The sequence below is a fragment of the Lissotriton vulgaris genome, chromosome 7 (genome assembly GCF_964263255.1).
Source record: "Lissotriton vulgaris chromosome 7, aLisVul1.2, whole genome shotgun sequence".
In the NCBI taxonomy this organism is placed as follows: Eukaryota; Metazoa; Chordata; class Amphibia; order Caudata; family Salamandridae; genus Lissotriton; species Lissotriton vulgaris.
In genome coordinates, this window is record NC_141695.1 from 1,016,236,870 (window position 1) to 1,016,260,233 (window position 23,364).

Sequence of the window (23,364 nt, forward strand, 5' to 3'; positions counted from 1 at the left end):
ATAGCATAGCATAACAAAACAAAGCATAGGATAGCAAAACAAAAACTAGCATAGCATAACAAAACAAAACATAGCATAGCACAACACAACAAACCATAGCATAGCATAACACAACACAACAAAACATAACATAGCATAACAAAACATAGCATACAAAGCATAGCAAAACAACACATAGTATAACAAAACATAGTATAGCATAACAAAACACAACAAAACATAGCAGAACAAAACAAAGCATAGCATAACAAAACATAGCATAACAAAATATAGCAAAACACAACAAAGCATAGCATAACAAAACACAACTAAACATAGCATACATAACAAAACATAGCATAGCAAAGCATAACAAAACATAGCATAGCATAACAAAACACAACATAGCATAGCATAACAAAACAAAGCTTAGCATAGCATAGCATAACAAAGCATAGCATAACAAAACGTAGCATAACAAAACATAGCATAGCAAAACAAGGCATAGCATAATAAAACACAACAAAACATCGCATAGCATAACAAAACATAGCATAACAAAGCATAGCATAGCAAAACACAGCAAAAAATAGCATAGCATAACAAAACACAACAAAACATAGGATAGCATAACAAAACAAAGCATAGGATAGCAAAACAAAACATAGCATAGCATAAAAAACAGCATTACATAACAAAGCATAGCATAACAAAACACAACAACACATAGCATAACAAAACAGTAAAACACAACAAAACAGCATAGCTTAACAAAAAACAACAAAACATAGCATAGCAAAACAAAGCATAGCATAATAAAACACAACAAAACATAGCATAGCAAAACAAAACATAGCATAATAAAAGACAACAAAACATAGCATAGCATAACTAAACATAGCATAGCATAACAAAGCATAGCATAGCAAAACAGAATAGCATAACAAAACATAGCATAGCATAACAAAACACATCATAGCATAACAAATCAAAGCATAGGATAGCAAAACATAGCAAAACAAAACATAGGATAGCAAAACAAAACATAGCATAGCATACAGCATCACTCAGCACCACCACAGCATCACTCAGGGGCAGTACAACATGACTATGCCCTACCACAGCATCACTGAACGCCACAGCATCACTCGTTCGCCACCACAACATCACTCAGCACCACCACAGCATCAATCTGTGCAACCATTCAACAACAACTAGTACAAATATGATCTCTCAATGTTTCGAACTTTATTACAAATGTAACAAAAAGATGTTAATATTTCACTTCTGTTCTTGGATTTTCGTCACAATAAAATACACTGAACATAATCTTCACAAAAGTTATTTACAAAAGTTTAAGCTATTGCCATTATAAATTACAATAACTTTTATTTAAGTATTAATTATTTGAAAAAATTAAAAGCCATTGTTATTTGTAATATCAGTACATGTAAGTCACGTAAATACAACACATATTGCATTACAAATGCTATATGTGTCACATTTGCCAAAGTTATAACTATTGGCATTGTAAATGACAAAGCTATTAATTTCACTATTTTCAAAAACAAAACATAAATAAAAAATGTGTCATTTACAATACCAATAGCTCAAACTTTCCTAATGCGAGACCTATTGCATTGCAAATGCTTGTTTATAAATGCTCCAAGTTTTTGCAAGTTGAGAAGTGAACAACCTGTTTGAATAGTCTCTAAGTGTACTTTTTAAGGTCAGTTGTTCTACTGTTTCAGATTAAAATGCAACTGAGCGAGCTTGGATCCTGGCAGGGCAGCCACCATCCTATTTCCTTAAATTACAGTGTGGTTTTTAAGTTGTTAATCAGGCAGTTTACTTTGTCTGCAGTTACTGAGATGCAGTGTGTGAAGTAAAGAGCATGATGCCCAGAAGGTTGGGAGCTGCCAGTAAACACTCCTACCTCTCAGACCTGTTTTAAAGATACTGCCCCTCCAAACTACTATGGTCGTATTCTGCTGGTCTGATTACCACTCCACAGTTATGTAAAATACGCCTATGGTGCAAGGCCTTTTCTGTGGTCGCTGCCCAGGCCTAGAACAAGCTGCCGTAGGCACTCCGTCTTGTGCCAGACTTACTAAAATTCCAGAAAGCTTTGAAATCTTACTTATTTTTTTTTGGTTTTATTTGTTTTCTGACTGGCATGGCTAGCTGTGACAAATTAGCTGGGATTACAGTAACTGAGTTCAAAACGCGATGTACCGCTGGGCTATGTTTCTTGCACTTTTGGTACCGGGTCACAGTCCGATAAGTTGGCCTCAAGGGTGAACATCTCTTAAAAATGGCATTTCTATTATAGGTGCACCTTCAGTGGGGGATTGATGACTGATTGATCATAATCTTTGCTGCTCTGCTGCTATTTGCAGCTATTTTCTGGATGGCTACGGACCCTGTTCTGCATATTGCTGTGTAAGGTATATGCAAGAAGTAGAGATTATACAAGAGTTCATTCTTAGGCCAGCAGCAGTGGTCATGTTTAGCTGCAAGATTTTCCATTGGTGGGATCAAGAAAGAGAGTGTCCACTGAATATCATTAAAGTGGATTAGAGAACCATCTTCATGCCACTTTAAGAACACATGAGGTAGGCTTATAGACTGGACTATAGACTTCTGGTTTACATAAAAATGTCTGCAGGTTTACTTAGAGGTGAAGAGGAAGAAAGGGGTTTAGAAAATGAAAAATTGCCTATGGACAAGGAATATGTCTTAATCACACCCATCAGCAAGCTAGAGTAATGTTCCACTACATATTAGAAGTATCCACATTTTAAGTACTTGGTCGAAACAGGACAGAGTTTGGAGTGTAAGGTGTTCTCCTGCCAAGCAATCAGTTTGGATCAGAGTTCAGAGATGCATGCCGTCTTGGTGTAATTTACCAGTTTGTGAAAGCAGTCATTCTAGACACGACTTATCCGCTTCCACCTACTTGCACTTTCACTCGTAATCGAAACCGAACTGCCAACATTTGCATCTTTTTAGGTCTCGTGCCTAGCGTTACAGTGCGCAGCATTGCTTGCGCAGCGCGAGACCTTTTCTATAGGGTTCTGAAAGCTGACCACACACTTGTGCGTGTGGTTTTGCTTTCGCCCGCTGCCATTGGCTTTAGCGTGTTTTTTTCCTAAAAATAAGGCACTCAATTGGGCAAAGGTGGGCGCATGTCCCGCCTTTTCTCCGCCCAGTCCCACCGGTGTCTGTTACGCACATCAGCGCGGAACAGACAACAGGCTCCCTCGCCCCCGCTCCTCTGTGGTGTGCGCGCACCACTGGTTACACCGGCCCCTGCCTGGCTGTGGGTGCGTGATGCGGTGGTCGCATAAAACGCGCACGCAGTAAAGCCGTGACCAAAATCCTTGTTAAAATACCTTGCAACATACTATAACTGTCAGCGTGGTGCCCGTTTCAAGAACGCTGTGCTTTATCTATTACTTGCAGTTTTGGCGCTGCAGATCCCTTTCTAATACCCTCCCTCCCACCACCACAAAAAACCTGCCTGCCTGTTCTACGCTCCTCCCAGCACAGCTGCCTGCTTAGGGAGACCACACATTCGTTGTCGTCTGGGCTCAGCCTCTCTCAGGATCAGCTCTAGAGCCACAGGGTCCACTGTGATTCCCCGCTGTGCAGGTATCAGACCTGCCCATCTCCCTTCCTCCCCCACAGCAGCTGATCTGCCTCCACTGCTCTGCTGCATGCTAGATGGTGGGGTCGCTGGTTGATAGAGACAGTCACCTGGCGATAGTAGGTCTCTTTCATGCTTGATGGTATGTGTGTGCATGCTAGAGGAAGGAAAGGAGGTGTGGGCCCTGTTTTGCCCTGGGCCCTGGCACCACCTTTATGCTTGGTGCTCTTAGCTCCCCACGCTCTGCCAGCCCAGACCATGTCAAAAGGTTGCTGCAGGCAACTGGCTGCAGCCATAACAGCTCATCCTGCAATGCCACCTTCCTTCTTTTGACATTGCACCGCAGGCACATGTGCCTTGCTTTTTTGAGTGTTGTGCGCACCTTCTCTAATAAACAGAAGATGTGAAGCACTGTATGTTACCGACGCTCTGGTTGGCATGCAAACATTTTTGCAGGTAAGGCAACTGTGAAACTAGCAGAGATAGTGACCTGCACAAAGTCACACAATTTGTACACTTAGAGTAAGCAGGATTCTTACGCGGGTCTCCTGTTTCAATTAACTCCCTGTGGCACACACCCTGGTGGGTATTTTTTCTTCTCACAGGATGTATGCTCTCATTTTAAAAGTGTAACGGGAAAACACAAATTAGGTGGTTAACACACAAAACAGTGCTAATACACAGAAGTTACGTACGGTAAGGCATGATGCATCAAATTCTGAATTATTATGGTGCATTTTGTGAAGCTTGTTTCAATGATAGCGCCATCGGGCATTTTTAAACATATGAGTGTTACCTACCAGCACTCATCTCTGGACCATAGGAGGATGAAAGGATGAGTGCACCACTGGCGCCAAATCTGTGAATGGGTGAATTGGTTTGTGAGTCTTCATGCTCCATATAGTTGGGGTGAAACACTGCATTGGTACCCAGCACCTTACAATGAACATCAAAATAAGAGCAACATAAAATGGAAACAAATGTGCCTACAACTAAAGGTTCTTTGTTCCATATACAATATGAAAATGCAGCTGGTACTCAAGCAATTCGATGTTTTATTCATTGTCCTGTAGAATACGTGCTTGTTTGTTGCGACATAATCAATATAAATGTAAACCTAAATTTAGAGCTCGGTTAGCCATGGTTGAGCTGTCACAGATTCCAACAGCATATGCTGTATAAATGCATTCCTAGACTTCACTCCTCCTTGACAATGCTATCTGACATGCTCCTTTGTTCACTGTTTAACACACTGACCTGTCTGATGCTTCCTGGATTAGTCAGGTAAACGCTTGCCGCTGACATGTGCTGTGATCATCTGGCTACTGCACAGCATGCCACATAATTCCACTAAACAAATCCATTCCACACCAAACAATTCCATGCCACAGAACACTACAGCTAACAATTCCAATCCAACTCACATAATTCCTCTACACACCACATACATTCATTCCACTCCATAACACATAGGCAAGAAACATTTACATTTACACCACCAATAGCTCTAACTCTCTTTCTTTTATTTTACACTCCCAAACACTCAGAGCTGGAGCTTATTCCTACCTATTTGTTCTTTTTCATTACAAAAAAGGCAAAGCTATCCACACAGTTCCACGCAACACAATTCAATTCCACACATTTCCAATCCACAGCACATAATTCGACACCAAATCACATAAAACAACTCAACACAATTACACAACACACCACATACATCCAATCCACACCTCACAATTTCATATTATGTCACAAAATTCAACAGCACACCACATAATTAAACTCCTCTACACACCACTCCACAATACAAAATACCATTCCATATAACCACACTCCATAACGCAAAACCCCACTCCACATAATTGCACTACCCTCAATGGCATATAAATACCATCCACATAATTACACAACAGTCCATGCCACATAATTCCTCTACACAAATCCATGTCACACAATTACACAGTTAACTAATCCAATCCAACCCACATAATTCCACTACTCACTGCATACATACACTTCATAACACATAGGTAAAAGACATTGCCATTTACAATGTAAATAGCTCTAACTCAAACAAATGCGAGACCTATTGCATTTCCAGTGCTTGTTTACATTGTCAGTGGCCTTCAGGCTTCTGGTTTGATGGCGTCTCCTAGAGACTGCTCTGGATGGTAAAGGAACAGCTCTGTCAGCTGAGGTAGCTTGCAGCGTGGTTGTAGATGCACATTTGTCTCAGACTCCTGAGGGGTGTCCTCGATCCTTTCTCACCCTGAGCCCATTTCATGACCTGGGATAGTCTTACAGTCCTACCCATGCCCTGCAAGGAGTTCGGCCACCTACGCTGATTCAGGGTTTCCATCTTAAATGGGTGGATTGGTACCCCTTTTCACTATCAAGTGAAAAGAGCAAAAGTATATTCAGAATATTGCAATCGCCAAATACCAGCAAAGCCTATTTTGCATCTTACGTGAATTCCCTTTCTCGTGTATAATAGAGGACAATGCTTCCTGTAATATGTCTAAGGAAACTGGATAATGATGAATATTTCCTCATAGACTGTTTGACTGTGTTCTGCCTCTTTGTTAACCTCGGCTATTGGGCTGGTCAGTGCGGCAAAATCCTTAATGAAAGTTGGTAGTAGGTGGCAGACATAGGGTTGAGGTGACTGGGTAGGTTCCCACTCAGAGATGAGTTAAACTGGGATTGAAAGGCTTCAGCCACCGATCATTTCAGGTCAAGCCAGGTGACAGCTCCTTGGCCACAAGGCATGTGTAGGACTTTAGAATCACATTTGTTGTAATGTTCAGCCATTACATATGTTCCGGTAACTATAACACACATGCCCTACCTAGGATATGTCAATCTTTATGTGTTTATATCACGTTTCAAAGATTATAACAGGCTAATACAAACTATTGAAGTCCAGGTGATCTCTTCCTTTCATTAGCACGCATCCATCCATTTGAAATAACCCCACTAGAACCTACCTTTGGCTTATTCGTTCCTCTGTATATCCGTAGTCGCTGGGACAATGAAGGTAAGCGTACTGCTGTTCCTCAGTAGCAAACGTCCCCACTGTATTCTGTTATTATGCATGTGCAGTAACCTGTGATGCAAGACAGTTTATTGATTGTGCTAATATGGATTTAAGAACTAGTTGGCAGTGGCAAAACATACATTGCACATCAGTATGGGTCTCTAAGATGCCTTATTAAATATACATATTTTCGTTTCTGCATTTTTACTTTTAGATACTGGCAAAGCCATTAAATCTTCAGGACCAAAGCCAGCAGGGCCTGGTAATGCATCTTCTTAAACTTGTCCTCAATTGTCTTAGCTTTGACTTCATTGGCAGCTCGGCAGATGAATCTGCAGATGATCTATGCACTGTGCAAATTCCAACAACCTGGAGAACAAGTAAGTTATTGATTTTTGTAAACGTTCTAATAGTTGATCAATGTACTGTTATTTTAAAATACATTGAACAATGAAGATGCTGGCCATTTTCTTGCATGACGGATTGTAAACAAGAGAGCTCTAAATTGAATCCTTAAAGGTTGAGGGTGTGTACATCCTGAAGCAGCTGCAGTTCTCATATCCACCTCTCTGACATCTGGAAGTGCATGAGAGGAAGCCCCTTCTCTCCCTTCCTTCTATGTCCTACTGCCATTCGTAGGTTACTGGCAGCAGTATAGCTAACCACTAGGGTTATGTACAAAAATGTATAATTTGATCAACTTGGGCTTCTTTGCCGCCTGGGTGAGTGAGAGTTCCAGTTTCCAGAGACTGTCTATGGAAAGTCCCTCATGATTTCACCAACCAATCTAACCCCCGCAGCCAATGAGGGACAGGAAGCCAGTTCCACTTTCACTTTCCATACGCATTCACTTCCTGACACCTAGCTACAGTGGTATCTCTAGATTATATTTATAAGGGAGGGGGACACACTCGGGATCACAGATAAAACTGGTGAGGCCACCTACTTTGGGCGATCATGAACACTGAACACATGTGCAATAAGTCATATTTGCCAGTCTATGAATTAGACATTACTTAAACATTAATATGGTGTATAGAAAGGGGAAGTAATCTGTGCAGTGTATCAATCATCCCGGTTTACTTCTTCACATTACTCTTTTCTGCAGACACTTGGTCCTCATATCTTTGACACCCTGAATCTGCATATCTTACACCTCATCATTTTCTTCTTCAACACCCTCTTTTCACACTCTCCTCCACATACTTCCTTGCATCCCCTGCACTTCAGCATTCCTCCCATGCACACCCAAAACACCCACTCATCTTCAAGCATTGCATTTTCTTAAACTTTCCCCCGCTCCTTATTTTAACAGCTGTGTCCTTTCTTAACATACTTTAGCATAACATCATGATTGCAGTTGCCACATCAGATCAATGCACTGCGCCCTCTACAGAGAGACCAAGGATTAGTTGAGCATGTATTCCAAACCCCGGTAGGAAATTGGGTTTTTGGTTTAGGGAGATGAGAACCCTTCTAGAGCAGGAATCACAGCCCCTGTAGGGTGAACTACGAATGTCACTGAAGTATCTTGTGTTTAACCCTATGATAGCTTGACACAAGATCAGTAAGCCTTAACTTATAGGCAATACATTTAGTGTTTATGCAACCCTCAACAGTAATAAAGGTGAAATGCAAAGCAATAAAGTGAAAACACAGCTCAAGATAAATCCCACACCAATTTAGAAACATGGTGGAACATTTAGTGGATTAGTTGACACCAGAACTGCAATAATTCAAAAAGTAGAACCAGAGTTAAGAATTTTAAAAGTTTTTATTAAAAACGAGTGCCTGAAAAAACCAAAGCGCCAACCACGGCATCTGGTCGCGCAAGACTGGGACAAAGTCATGGTTGACCGTGATGGAGCGTGGTTTGGATACACAATTTGGATTGGACTCGGTTTCCGCTTACCTTCGGATATGGAAGAGCTTTTGAACAAAAATGTCTGAGATGGTTAAGTTCAATGGGAAAAGCAGCTGGGGGTGTCCGAAGAGGAGTCGCCACCATCATGGAGATACTGGACGAAGTCACAGTGCAGATTTGTACATTCGGACCTAGTCTTTTTTTGGAAGTTGACAACCTCCAGCTGTACGAAGCTGCAGGCTATAGCCGACAAGGGCTAAAGGAGGCTGGATACACTTTCCGAAACAAAGCCGCTAAAATAGATTTGGTGCTGTGAAGAAGAACATGGAGGGAGCTGCCGCAGAGTCAGGCCAAAATTCAGGCTGACCAGCGATGCACCTTAGGCAGATCGGGGAGCATGTAGGTCCCGGTCTCCTGTATGGTGTCAGTACACTTGTTAATGGAATATTTTTTAAATCCCAGGTGTCGTTTTTTGGCTATTTGGGCACATTTAGCACCACTTCCAAAGGTCCAGGACTAGGTGGGCACTACTCTGAGGTCAGGTGTCGCTTCAAGCAGGGTTCAGGTACAGATTCAAGGTTGTTGGAACTTCTTATAGCTCAAAAGTAGAGGCCATCCAACTAGTCCTTGGAGTCAGTCTGGTAGTCCTTGGATTAAGCAGCAAGGCAGGCCTCTGAGGACACAAGGCAGGATTCAAGTAGTAGGGCTGTTTGTAGCAGCAGAGCAGTCCTCTGAAGTACGAAGCAGCCCTCAAGCAGCAGGGCACTCCTCTGGTAGCAGCAGGACAATCCTCTGGAGTAGAAAGCAGGCTTCGGGCAGCAGAACAGTGCTTTGAAGTACAAGACAGTCCTTCTGGAGGTCCTCTGCAGGTCCAGGAGTGAACTGAAGAATGGGTCTGAGGGTTCTGCTTTTATAGCTGGTGCCAGTTTTGAAATGGGAGAAACTTCTAGAGTTTTCATCACTGATGATTCTGGAATTTCCTTTTTCCTTGCCCAGGCTGATAGGGATCTGGGGTTATAATATGCTGCTGTGAAGCGGTTTGTGAGTGTGCTGAGGTAGCTCCTTTAAAATGTAAGTGAGGAAGGTAACAGCTCCACCCCACACATCCTGGCAGGACTGTCCATCCTGGCAAAACCTAGTCCCTCTTTCTCCCACTGTTTGAGAGGAATACACAACAACCAACATCCATGCTAATCACAGTCAGGTGACACAGGCTGCAGGCACCAAATTATTATGACAAAAAAAGGCCAAGTTTCTAAAAGTAGCGTATTCAGCATTGTGACTTAAAACCCGACCTTACCAATAAAGACAATTTTAATTTGCAATTCTTTAAAGACCAAACATTATATTTCCACCAGTTCCCAAACAAAAGTTATCAAATTTTTTGTATAGAAACACTTTATTTTTTTTTGCATACCAAGCATTAACAGTGTACACTGCATTCTATTTGAAGACAGAACTGGGTAGCTTTCAACTTAGGATACAGTTCTGGCTCCAAACGTTGTTCACAATACTTATTGTCACACAGCATACTAGTGAGGGATAATTAGCCCATTATTCCATGGCAATTCCACCATTTTCACCAAACCTTGCAGAATTTCTTGGGAAATCCTCTTGCTTTGTAAATAAGTTCTTCAAGTTTTCACCATCAGTTCAAGCCCCTCTTCCAAACCTCTAGGGGAGGCGCTGTAGTAGCTGTCCAGTGGGGGGCCATGTCCCATTTGGCAATTACGGTTACCCATCCCACCAGCATTCTATCTCAGCAGGGTCCACCCATGTCTTCCATAATGTCCAAGAGAGCAATTCAGGTTTGCAAGTCGATGGGAGTACATACTACTGCGGAGAGAGTACCTATGTAAGTTGCCCAGTAGGGTTGAATGTTAGGACCGCTCCAAACCATGTGGAACAAATCACTGAGTGGGGCTCGGCACCTCTGTCATTCTGGAGACTTACGAAGGCCAGCCTGCCACAAGTGCACTGGCATAAGATAGGCCTGCTAAATAAACTTAAATTGCACCAGGCAGAGCCTGGCAGACATTGCCAGAGTAAGGAGTGCAATACAAGTGTCCCTCCAGTCCACTTCATCCAGCTCTCCCATCCAGCCCTCCCACCTCTGTCTCAGGGTGTCAAGTGTCGTGGGGGCATGTACCACCAATGACTGAACCACCCCACCTTAATTAAAGTGGTAACTACCCATTACGAACTTACATTCTAGAGGGCTGTTTCCTGGTACCTGGTGTAGTAGGTGGATAGGGTTTGCCGGAGCTGTAGGTATCCAAAGAACTGGGAGGGTGGCATTCTGAAAACTGCCTGAAGCTCTTTAAATGCCCCCAAACATCGCTAAGCCTTCAGATCCCTATGTTGTACCATCCGTGGAAGCCAGCCACAGAGGCCACCTGTGCCATCACAATGGCCTCCCATTGTGGGTCTCCAGAGTAAGTCTTCACGACCATCCAGCCCAGCAAAATGCTGCTCGCCATGTACGGAATACTCTAGGTATGGAAAGCTGATCCAATGGATCGGAATCTGAGATTGCCAGTCCTCGTCTTGCCGATCGTCGTGGAGTGGGACCAACACAGACTTACTCCAATTAACTCACAAGCGCAACATATGCCCGAAAAGCTAGCCCAGCATATAGGACCTTGACATAGGCTTGAAAGTGAGGTCGGAAGCCCATGGTTCAATAAGGTCCAGTCAATAGTGTTGTAGGCCGTCTCGTAGTCAATTAGGAGGAGAAAACGCTGGGCATCCCAGTGCCCTGATTCGGGATAGTGCCACTTGTACTCTGTGAATGAAATGTCTGGTCCGTTGATGGGGGATAAACTCACATTGGTCTGGGTGGACGAAGGAAGGGAGAACAGTCAGAATCATTTTATCCAAAATCTTGGCATAGAACTTAACTACACAATTAAGAAAAATCGGCCTGAATGCTGTGCAAGTAGTCTTAGGTCGACCAGGCTTGGGAAGGACCACAGTCGTGGCAAGGTCAACTGTGGGGTTGAGGCAGCCCTTGCTTTATTGCCCTTGCTAATTTCTTCGTAGAAGAACCGGAGGAGGGGTGGCACGATGTCGGTACTGAGTTTGCAATAAAACTCCATTGGGTATCTGTTGGCTCCTGGCATTTTGCTGGCATTTAAATCCTACAAGGCCGCTCCAACTTCCTCTGCCATGAAGGCCTGCTCCAACCCCATCCTTTGAAAAGGTGAGAGGCGCGGCTAGGGCAGCTCATCAACTAAGGAGACTCGAGCTAATGGACCGGGCAAAGCTGGGGAGCGAATACGTTTTCGTAATATTGGGCAAATAATGCAACATTATCTGGGGATTTCATTGCCCAATACCTAGAGTCTCCATGCACTCGAGGAATCATGGGGGCGTCACCTGATGCGCGGCGAGCCAGTGGAACAGTTTGCCCGACTTGTCCCTCCATTTGTATACTCGCTGTGTCAAAGCCATCCAACACCGGCGAGCCTTTGTCCAGACCAAATTTTTGGAGAGACTGTCTATCAATTTGCGATTGGCACCTGCCAGTCTCAGGAAGTGCCTGGGGGTCCTTGTGCTCCAGAGCCAGGATAGAGGCTTCCAAGTTTGTAATCTGGGAAATGTTGTCACGCTGTATGCCCCTAAGATAGGAGCGGGCCACCTACCTCATGTAAACCTCTGCAGTCTCCCACAAGGTGCCCACCCACTTTACTGAGTCCTCATTCAAACCAAGCAGACTAGAAATGTTGTTTCTGAGAAATTCAGTGAATTTCTCATTTTGAAAAAACAAAGCGTTTAAGGCGCTAGATTGGGCCTTCGGCCGCAGTAGGTGTTCCAAAACGAATTAGAACAGAGACCTGATCAAATAGACCACGGGGCAGAATCTGGGCCCCGGAGCATTGGAGGGGATCGTCCTCTGGCAAGAATAAGTAGTCAATACAAGACAGGTACCCATGGGCAGTGGAAGCTTGTTTGTACTCCAGCATGTGTGGGTGCCATATGTGCCAAGCATCAGTAAGTCCTAATCCTCGTACCCAGTCCCCCAGGCTATGACTGCATCTCTGTGCTCCCCCTCTTAAGCTAAACCAATCTTTAATTTTCTACATATCATTAAAGTCACCCCTATTGATGGCCCTCCTGGGAGTAAGCAACACAATCAGGTACTTAATGACAGTCAATGTGGACTATTGTAGGGCAGGTGGGACATAAACATTCAATGTTGTGTATGAAGCCTTCTAGTGTACCTTCCACTACTACGTACCTCCCCTGGGGGTCGCTAACCGAACCTTGTGACAGCCAACGGTAGGGACTTGTGTATGAGGAGAGCCACCCCCCTGAACCCCTTTCGCCTGACCCACTTAGAACACCCTGTGTATTGCTGTAAGAATTGGAAGACGGCCCCCCTCTTAATGCGGTTAAGTAGGACATGGACGTTCCATGTCATTACTGTTAGGGCACTCTGCATGGTAAGAACACTAAGACCAATGTGCGGCTGAGTCTCAGAAGATCATAACAATCCGTGGGCAGGACTTTCCTACTAGCCTCAAAGAGAAGGAGCAGTATAGGTAGTTGTACTGTGCGTCAAGCATGTAAGGGAGCTTCCCAAAAGTGTTGAAGCAAGGCAGTGTACCTGGAATAAAAAACATAGAAGCCAAAAAACAACAACCCCTCCCACAACTCCCACCTCCCTGCACTCCACCCACCCCCCCGGAAGAAGCATCTATCGCCCCTCCCCAACAAAACCATAGAACTGACTGGAAACTTGGGGGCTAGTTGGTATGCAGGTGCGCCACAAGATCCGCACCCGCCACAGTATGAAACTAAGGCAATAATAAAGGATACATTGTTGGTGGCGTGCATAAAGGATCTAGACATTATATAGACACTCACCTGGAGGATTCAGTGGCTGGTTGGTTTGCATCCATGTTTCCTCGACTTCCCCTCCCCATCCAGGGTCCATCGGCCTCCAGCGAGATGTTATTCACTGCCTTGTATTACTGTGGTGTTTCTTGTCCCAGTCCAAGGAACCCCACTGGGATGGGGGGGGGAGTTAGCTGCGAGGGGGTACCGCTCTGTTAACCTGGTTCATGCTTTATTTGGGGATTCAAAGAATACAGTCTTGAAGTGATGTATGGTCCTTAATTTGGTGGGTTACAACATCATTTAGGAGATATGCAAGGCCACGACCTGGTCAAAGGATTTTCTCAGGATCTGCACCCTGCGGGGATATTCGGGGATGATGATTACATGTCTGGACTGGAACATTAATTGTTAGTTAGTCGTGCCCCTTGGAGAACTGCATCTTGGTCCCTGTAGCCATGCATTGCAATTACCAGCCAGGGGCGGCCCGGGGGTACGTTTTTGTGCCAGTGAGGGGGGATCCTTTCAATTACAAAGCAAGTAGAAAGGCCTTCGGGCTCAAGCCAGGTCTTGATTCAGCGTTCCAGGAAATCCTCAGGCAATTGGCCCTTCATGAATTCAGGCAACCGTGTAAAGCATAGGTTATTGCACCTGGCTCTTTTCTCTGCGTCCTCTGTCCGGTCCTGCAGGAGCCTTGCTTCATAGGACAGGCTGGTCACATCATAAGAATGCTGTTTAACTGTATCTTCCAAAGTAGAGGTACTCGTTTCCGCCTCTGTGACTATGGCAGCAGTCTGACGCAAGTCTAGGCGAAGTAGGGAGACATCCGTTCTCACCACACTAATTCTCATTTCTTGTAGGGTTTTAGAGACCCGAATGGCTTGGAGGATGAGAGATGTATTGCCACCTGGTGCAGATCCATCTTGTTCTTCCCTCTGTAGAACTTGTGGGCCCCCAACGGGCGCTGTGTACCTGTCCATCTTCTCTTGACTCGGCTGGTCCTTATCACGATCTATAGTGCCTCGCAGGTAGCACTCCTAAGGCTGGACAAGGCGATGACAGAATAGCTCTGGTTCAACTGCCCGGGCAGCACCAGGTGGGGACCAACCCGCTTGCACCAGGGTACGGGCCTGGGCAGCACGAGCAGTTAGCACTAGACAGGGAATCACACCTCAGCGGCAGGTAGTAAAGTCCAGGAGGGCTCAGACGGGCACAACGGCCCCTGGGTTCCTCAGGCGGGGCCAAACTTTCTAACAAAAGGGGCTCACACAAGAAGGCCAGGGGTCTAGTCAAAATGAGCTTAGGGGTTACGCACCCTACCTCCTTTTGTGGCACCGGTGCCCTGGTGACCTCTGGCCCCTAGGAATCCTCCAAGCAGTGGCAGACAGGCTCAGCAGACAGTCAATTCTTTGGCAGAAGGCCCAGTTCGTGTGGGCATCCGAACCCCCCCACCGCACAGATCCACTGGGGAGGGGGGGGGGGGGGGGTTGTTTACCTATCAGTCCATAGGGCCAGACAGGGGCCCTCCTTGTATACCCAGTCCCAGTCAGCCATGGGGCCCAACCCAGTCTCCCGTGTGTAGGCCAATCCCCTGGTAGCTCTTATAGCGGCACCTGTCACAGGAGTCACTTTGGAGCCCGATTGGGCTAAGAAAAGCAGCCCAGTCTGTGGGGCCCCACTGTCATAGGGGTAACCCGCTGCACCAAATCTCCCCCCCCCCTTGACCCCTGCTGCTCGCCGCAGCCCTGTCACGCCCAGGGGAGGGGGGCAACCATCAACGCAGCAGTAGGACACAGGACGGGGATTTGCACTTAACCCGGAATTTGAGTGCTGCGCTCCTCCAATGACCTCCGGCTTTCAGACCATCCGGGCCTTGCAACCCCCATGGATAAAGCCAAAGGTCTGGACCGACGTGGTGACCACCCCCGTGCAGTAGGGGTATGCCAGCACCTGTAAAGTACGGTGGGGTCAGAAACACACAAACAGGAGCTCGCCATGTTGGCCTTCCAGGCCATGCCCCCATCACTTATTACATGTGATAAGGGAAACTAATGTTAGCCTATAGCAGAGGTGGTCCTCACAATACTAAAGCATTATCTTAGTAGTTTTACACTACCAGGATATGTAAAACTCATGCTTGACCAACTTTTCAAATAAAAGGCACCCTGCCCCATGGGCTGTTTAGGGCCTACCCTAGATGTGTGTATTAAAAAGGGAGATTTAAGTCTGGCCAAGGGTTTTTTTTGCCAGTTCAAATTGACAGATTAAACTGAACACAGGCTGCAATGGCAGTCCTGAAATATGTTTTAAAGGGCTACTAAAGTGGGCAATACAATAAGCGCTGCAGTTCCAGATGTAGTATTTAATTTATAGGCCCTATGTACATGTAGTACCACTGTTCTAGGGACTTACAAGTCAATTAAATTTGGCAATTAGCTATAAACCAATTTTACCATATTTAGAAGAGTGAACACAAGACTTTAGCACTGGTTATCAGTGGTAAGTGCACAATCCTAAGACCAATAAAAACTAAGTTTGGGAAACAGGAGGGGAAAAAGCAAAATGTTTGGGAGAAGACCCCCGTAAAGGCTGTCCGCTCTAACACCCACTGACAAGCACTGTGAGAAATTTGCACAGCGTTAAACCTGAACTTCACAGCCCTTCTACAATCTGAATTCACACTGCTATACAGAGACAATACTTTTACACTACGTTGAATGAAAACAGACACCATCCTGAAAAAAACACATACTCTTAGAGCACTGTAAACTAGAACAACGTTTTCTCAAGCTGAGACGGCTGTGTTTTGTTTTTGCTGGCTGTTGCTGGTGGTGGGATACAAAGGAAGGCCAGAAAATGTACAGATAGGTCACCTGCCCCACCTGAACGGTGGCACAGCGAGCAAGGACCCCTATCTGGGAATCGTAGTCACACTTAGTTCACCTACTGCATCAAACATACAACAGACAAACAATAAACAACAAAGAGAAGCCAACCAACTCCACTCCCCTTCCATCCTCTGTTCATATATATAAACATTTATCACTGGTGTCTAGGGTGTTTTCTTCCTCCCTAACCTTCTGGGTGGTTGGCAGGAGTTTGGGGCTTTAGGGGTGGAGCTGCGGCCTGAGGCCAGGGTGGGCTGACCCCCACCCCGTTCTTTTTTTTATAGCAAAAATGTATTCCTGGTGTCAAGTGTGCTTTCTGCCCATGAAAGGATGCTGACGTCCTTAGCATTGTAAAAGTAGTGTAGTTGGTGCGAACATCTCATCATCTGTACTAGAGAGGTCAAAGAGCAAGCCAAGGTCCCCAGTCCCCTGACAAAAGCTCACATACCTGGCTAAAAAAGCCTCTTAGATGGGAGGTGCACTTTAAAATACCATTTGTTCTTATAAATAAACATTGAAGTGATGTTCTCCATATTTGAATAAAGTTCTATGTAAGGTATATTATTAACTCGCTATTTTCTCCCACAGTTTTTCTGGAATCAGAGACGTTGGACCTGTTTTTTGATTTGTATCATTCTCTTCCTCCACTCCTTTCTCAGTTAGTAAGTACATTTTTTTTTAATTCTTATTGCTTTCAAGTTAAAGGGTTTTAATATTTAAATCACAGCACACATTGTTCAACGTTTTTTTTTTTAATTGCAACTGTTAATTTGTTGTCAGGAAATGTGCATTGTTAAGGGAAGGATGGCAGCTTCTGTGATGTAATAGCTTCAGCTGTGAGCAGTGCATAACAAAGACTCTGGCATGGAGCTGGTATTTAACTCTCTAATCAGGAACTTCTCTTTGGAGCCAAGAGAGTAGCCAAAATAATAAAATGCCTCATTTTGAACTATATGGCACTAAACATTCAAGCAAAGTGAGAGATCCTGACCATTTCTCTGTAGCCCGGTGAGAATAGTTCTCTCCTTCCCCATGGAATGTTTTTTGAAAAGTTACGTAATTACAGCGCAATTTGCCCAAACAGCTTCATCTGCCTTCCCTGCGTTCTTACATTTACTCTACCCTTTCTTCTGTGGTTTTCTTTTTTTTAAATTCTTTGTCAATGTTTCCTTTCTCTAATTGTCATTTATTTATTCCTGCTATATTTTTACCTTTCTTTTGTTCTTTCATTTCTACTGAATGGGATTCTTTATTTCCTTCTTTTCATTCTTTTAATTACTTCTTTCTGTCTTGCTTACATTTTGTCCATTATTCTTTCTTTCCATTCTGCCTTCTTACTACCTTTCTGCCAATCTTTATTTCATTTTCCTTTCTTCATCTCTTTCCTCGTTCATTCCTTTTATTCCTCACTTATCTTCCAAGCCTTTCTTCCTTTCATTATTTATTTCTCTCTTTTTTCCCTTCCTTTCATTTCCTTTCCTTCCTTTTTTACTCCCGGCTTTCATTTCTCTTTTTCCATGTTTCTTTTTGAATACTTCATTTTGTTTTCCTACTTTCCTTCGTTCTTTCCTTCCTTCTATTTTTCATTTATAATTTCGTTGTTACTTCCTTTCCTTCCTGCCACTTTTCTTTCTCGATCTTGCTTTCTTTCCCTCTCTATTTTCTTTCTTTCCTTCTTTTCCATTTCTTTTTCTTTCTTCCTTTCCACCATCTTTTTTCCGTTCTTCGTCTGTGCCTGTTTACTTATTTCTGCCTTGCTTCCTTTCTCTTTGACCATTTTTTCTTGTCTTTCTGACCGTTTGTCTTTCATTGCAGTCTTATTTCTATTTGTCTTTCTTATTTGCTCATTCCAGTAGCCTCGCAGTTACTTTTGTCATTGCCATAATTTATTTTTCCTTCTGTCACGTGCTTGGCACCTTTGGCACCCCTTTGCCTAATAGCTTTGTTAAATATCATCTTCCCTTTAATATTAATTAGTTTGACTTTTATCTTGTGAACTGAAAGTAACACATAAAAGGCAATATTGAGCAATAAAAACAGGTTATTATCCCCCCCCCCACCCCCCCCCCCACTGAAGCTGTAATAGATGGGGCTTTACTACGTCCTTATTTGGAGCTCACTCTAACATTGAGTATTCAGAACAACAAGGGCACCCATACGAGTCAGCACAGGACCTCGGGGAACATATTTCTACAACAACAATGGTCCTATGCACAAAAGGTTACGCAAAAGCAATGAATATAGACACAATGGAAACTATATTGAGTAGTATGACTTGTTCAGCCGGACAGAGGTCAAGAATTTTTACTGTACACTTGATATGTCATATAAAACACCTTCAATTCTTTAGAGTAGGACACAAGCCTGTGCCCTTACGCTTACAAATTGGCAAGGTGAAGAGGTAGTGAGGCGACAGAAAAGAGTATTTAGGCAGGAGTGAGCGATTTCTGTAAATACAACAGTGACAGAAATTCAGTTTACACCATTACAAGCATAACACATTCGGTATACATTTCAGGTATATGGTGTTTCAACAAGTCGACGGCGTTTCGATCCCACTTACAAAATCAAAGGGATCATCATCAGGACACAAAATATATATGCCTAAATAATACAAGCCACAATGGCCTGGTAGAATCCGATTGAATCCATCAAGTAGAGTGGAGGGATAGGGTGCGACAACATGGCATCAGTCACTTAATTAGTGGAGTCCTACACCGGCCAGTGTTCGGTTATGGAAGAGTAATGAGGCGAACAATCAGGTCATCAACCCATTTGGGGGTGAATGAAGAGTTGTAGCTACCCGTAATAGGGTGCAGGTTACGCGCCAGCGGATGGCTTGGTAGCGTTTCACCGAGCCGATAGATCCGGCTTCGGTTGTCTTCCCTGCCAGGGAAGACAACCGAAGCCGGATCACTCCTGCCTAAATACTCTTTTCTGTCGCCTCACTACCTCTTCACCTTGCCAATTTGTAAGCGTAAGCGTAAGGGCACAGGCACAGGCTTGTGTCCTACTCTAAAGAATTGAAGGTATTTTATATGACATATCAAGTGTACAGTAAAAATTCTTGACCTCTGTCCGGCTGGACAAGTCATACTACTCAATATAGTTTCCATTGTGTCTATATTCATCACTATAACATTGAGGCCTCGATTACCAGTGAGGAGGAAATATGTGCAAAATTCCGATTTGCCTCGTATTTCTGCACAATGTTTATGTTATCCCCAAGGAATCGGGAACAACTGTGTGGAGTTTGATTTACCAGATGGAATTCCCAGTTCCGTGGGGTTTAAGACACGCACTTAACACTTACTCCCATGTGGAGAGGGTGAATGAGGAAAGAATGGTGCCTGGCATGAGGGAGCATTACATGCCCCCCACCTGTGCTTTAGCATTGGGTCAGGTGGAGGCTGGGGACCATGGCTGGGATGCACTGCAGACCTTTTCCGGTGTTATTCCACCAGCTGGTAATATTGAGAGATTTTTCCATGAAATCATTGAGTGTAATATATTGTTTTGAGGACATTTGTCAAGTCGAAGGCCCTTATTACGATTGGACCGTCAAACCCATGGTGGCGGTCCACAGACAGCCAGACTGGTGGTCCGCCTGCCTCATTTGGATTGTGGCGGTTGGACCGCCACAGGATGGCTGCTGCCGCCAGGGAACCACAATCCCTGGTAGTGGTGCAGCGGTCTGAGACCCCTAATATGCTGTCGGTGTCGCTGCGGCACTACCAAGCAGATTAGGAGTTTCCTCACTGCCACCATTTTCATCTCGCTGAGGAAACAAAGGGGGCCCTGCAAGGCCCCTTGTTGCCTCTGTGCAATGGGGTGAATGCAGGGGAGGCACATTTTGTGCGCCCCCCCCCCCGTCTGCATATTCACAGTCTTGACAGTCGATACCCTGCCAGAACTGCCTTTGACGCTCCCATTGCGATCCCTTTTTGAAAGGCACCACAGTGGGACCGCCAAAGAACCGCCTGCCAGAGTAAAAATAAGTCTTAATCCGGTAGGTGGTCTTTAATGGCTTCGGCGGAGACCGCCAAAGTCATAATAAGGCCCTTAGACACAAAATTCAGGGATGTTGTTTTCAGATGCCCTCAACCTGTAAAAGCCATCCGAATTTGTCAGTTACGATAGTTGGAACCACTGAAGCTGCAGCACACCACAGTAAGTGAATCAGACATGCACACACCCTCACATACCCACACACTTGTGCCTATGGTAAAATGTCTCAATTGACAGGAAAGATCAAAGGGTTAACCTTAACTCTCACAACTGGCCGTGGAATGGGGTATTGGTACATTTTAATAAATAAAACTAATGCCCCACAGCCAGAAACTAGCTCCGGAGGCGACCCCTTGAAAGTGGTATAAACCTAGTGCCCACAATTTTTCACCTGTAATGCACTGGTTTCATGAACAGCCCAGTTTGCAAAAATTACGTGTTTTTTGGTACCCCAGTCACGCAATGCACCTCCAAAGCCACTGAATGACACTATGTCTGCTAGAATTGTTCCTGCGCTTACAACTGCCTTCACCAAAGCTGCACGATGAAGAAGGAAATGTTCTGTCTAGCCAAACCGAAGATCTAAATGGCTTTTATAGGGAAAGTGCATGATAAACTAGAGGTTACGGAGCACAGAATGATCACATACATGTTCATGTTGGGAGATAATTACACAATGCTGATAGAGCCTGAAATAACATCAACTTGACCGCAAAAATGTTGGAAGCAGTGGAACTGGCAATGTGTTGGCTAGAAGCAGGCTATGTGAAGGCTTCTAGAGTTAAGTCTTTTGTCTGGCTACAATTAGACTCAATGTAATCCATATTTTTCAAATATTTTGGGTCTGAACCTTCACCCCATATGTTTAATAGAGATCATTTAAGAGAGTCATTTAAGTGCTGTCCTGTTGCTGGAGCCATACATTTTGAGATTTTCTTCCAATATCCCTGTGTTCCTGGACCCGCCCAGATAATGGGAAAGAAGCACCCCCATCTGTTCGCACCCCTCAGACACTTGTCTTATTGATAGCGCCCCATCCTATTTAGGGTTGTTCTAGACTAGTAGGATCAATGGAGGATGCAGTGTTGCATGAGTCGGAACCCTGATCATATAGCTATGACCCGTGGGTCCTCTTATGCTTTCTCCCACTCCCCACCCTCAAAGTTCCTGATGTCACCCTCCTAGACCTCCTGAGGTTTTGCAGATGTTTTGGGGGCATGGCGTCGGTCGGAAACCATGGCTGGGATGCTCGGCGGAGCTCTGGGATGTATGCTGATTGTACGAACTTGGTATTGATCAGCTGACAGCACCATATAGCATACCAGAGTTACCGCATTTGACGAGGCACAACTAAAAATATTATATGATCCACATAGAATGACAAAATATTTTAGTGACCAGAAAAAAAGGAAGGAATCTGGGTTCCATCGTTTGTGATACTGAACTAATATTTAAAAAGGACATTCTGTACCAATCAGTAAGTTCACCCTGCCGAAACCATTCCAAAGTGAGAAACAATATGAGTTGAGAACTTTCTGACTGTCCTCTTCCTTTGATGGGAAGCGTCTAGAGGATAGTTGATAATACCTGTGCTCATCTGACAAATTGAAAAGGCCTGAGCTCTTGGCTGAAAATTGAGTTGTGGTTCCACGCAGAAGGCCTGTACTATTATACAAATATAGTACCTTTTATTAGAGAGACAAAAAACTTCAGGTTGCGAGACCCACTGTTGAATTGCCCCTGGCTGGTCCTGAGGAAGGTGGTACCTATTGCTGTTTTTCCACCGAAACGCGTCGTCCATTCTCCCATTTTAGATCCAACCTGTTGGTTGTATAGTGGACAACTGGTGCAAAACAACAGGAATTTCTTTCCTTTTGTTATATTTGAGTTGTGAGTGTTTAGAATGTGTGAATGAGTGTGAATGTATGTGGTTCTCGACCTGGATATTATAGCTGTCTCGCTTCTATAAGATAATTGTGGTTTTTCTCATTATTGTATTATAAAAGGAATTTTTGTACATGTATTTAAAGAAAAAAGGTTTTTGTAATACACAGTGAATGATTATCTGTATTTTAAAGAAAATGAAAAAATGACTTAAGTAATGATAAAAAGATGTCAAATACAAAAATAAATGAATAAACAAATATGTTGAATATGTGTTTTGTGTATGCCTGCAATAGAGGTTATTCCCAGTAGTAAAGTGATTATAGGTCATGAGGGAGTTCACTCTTGTTTCTAATTGGGGACATAAACTTTCACTGGGATCAGTGTCCCAGAGTCACTAATGAGTCTTAAAAGGGTCAAGGTGGTAATAAACCTGACTAATCATCCAATCTCTCACTCAACATAAATGGCCCCTGCTAGTTACTGTCTTTAATGGGGCCATGAAATTAATGTCCTCAGAATATAATGATAGTGACTAGCCCCTCACCGTGATTATCAATGAAAGGATTACAAGCATATAAGGGAATGAGAAGAAATTTGCCTGAGAAGCCATCTGCCCAGGTCAGCATAACAGCATAATCATACAATGAAATGTTCCGGACCATTGAAAACCAGCCAAAGCCTAGGGTTTTATGAGGAAAAGTCCTTTCTTCTGATTACATCACCCTCACCCATTAAAGTGACATAGTTCATAATTGGATTGCACCCTTGTTGATATTCATCCTGGGCATGCTAAACCTCTAAAGAAGAGCACTTGATAATGTGCGTAGGTAAAACGGAGAGAAAGTAGAATTGCCTAGAGGAATAGTCCTATGATTGTTTATATGAGACTACCTGGACAAGATAAATAAAAGATGTGGGTGGCTCTATTGGTGTCTTAGGATCCCCAATGTTCATTCATCATCAATGTGTTTCAGCCATCTTCTGTGCCTTTTAGGTCCGTGCCCTTCGCCCGGACGTGATTCCTCACTGTTCACTGCCGACTCTGCAGGGTCAATGTTATGTTATTGGAAATGGTAAAGGGGCAATTTCCCATGTCAGATGTAGAAAATACCTATTTATTATTAAGGCTGTGTTACTTCCACTTATATTCATGATAAGCAATGGCCCCAGATAATATTATTCATTAATGGCCCTATGCAATGATGGGCTAGGA

General features: G+C 44.0%; 1 protein-coding gene across 1 annotated transcript in view; it reads left to right on the top strand.

Annotated features, from left to right (window-relative positions):
- Positions 1–23,364, top strand: part of RANBP17 (RAN binding protein 17) — a 1,388,837-nt gene that overhangs the window by 306,692 nt on the left and 1,058,781 nt on the right. Inside the window, exons 7-8 of the mRNA XM_086931437.1 lie at positions 6,880–7,045; positions 16,845–16,918. Of these exons, the coding sequence (XP_086787563.1) occupies positions 6,880–7,045; positions 16,845–16,918 (240 nt within the window). The remainder of the gene's footprint in view (positions 1–6,879; positions 7,046–16,844; positions 16,919–23,364) is intronic.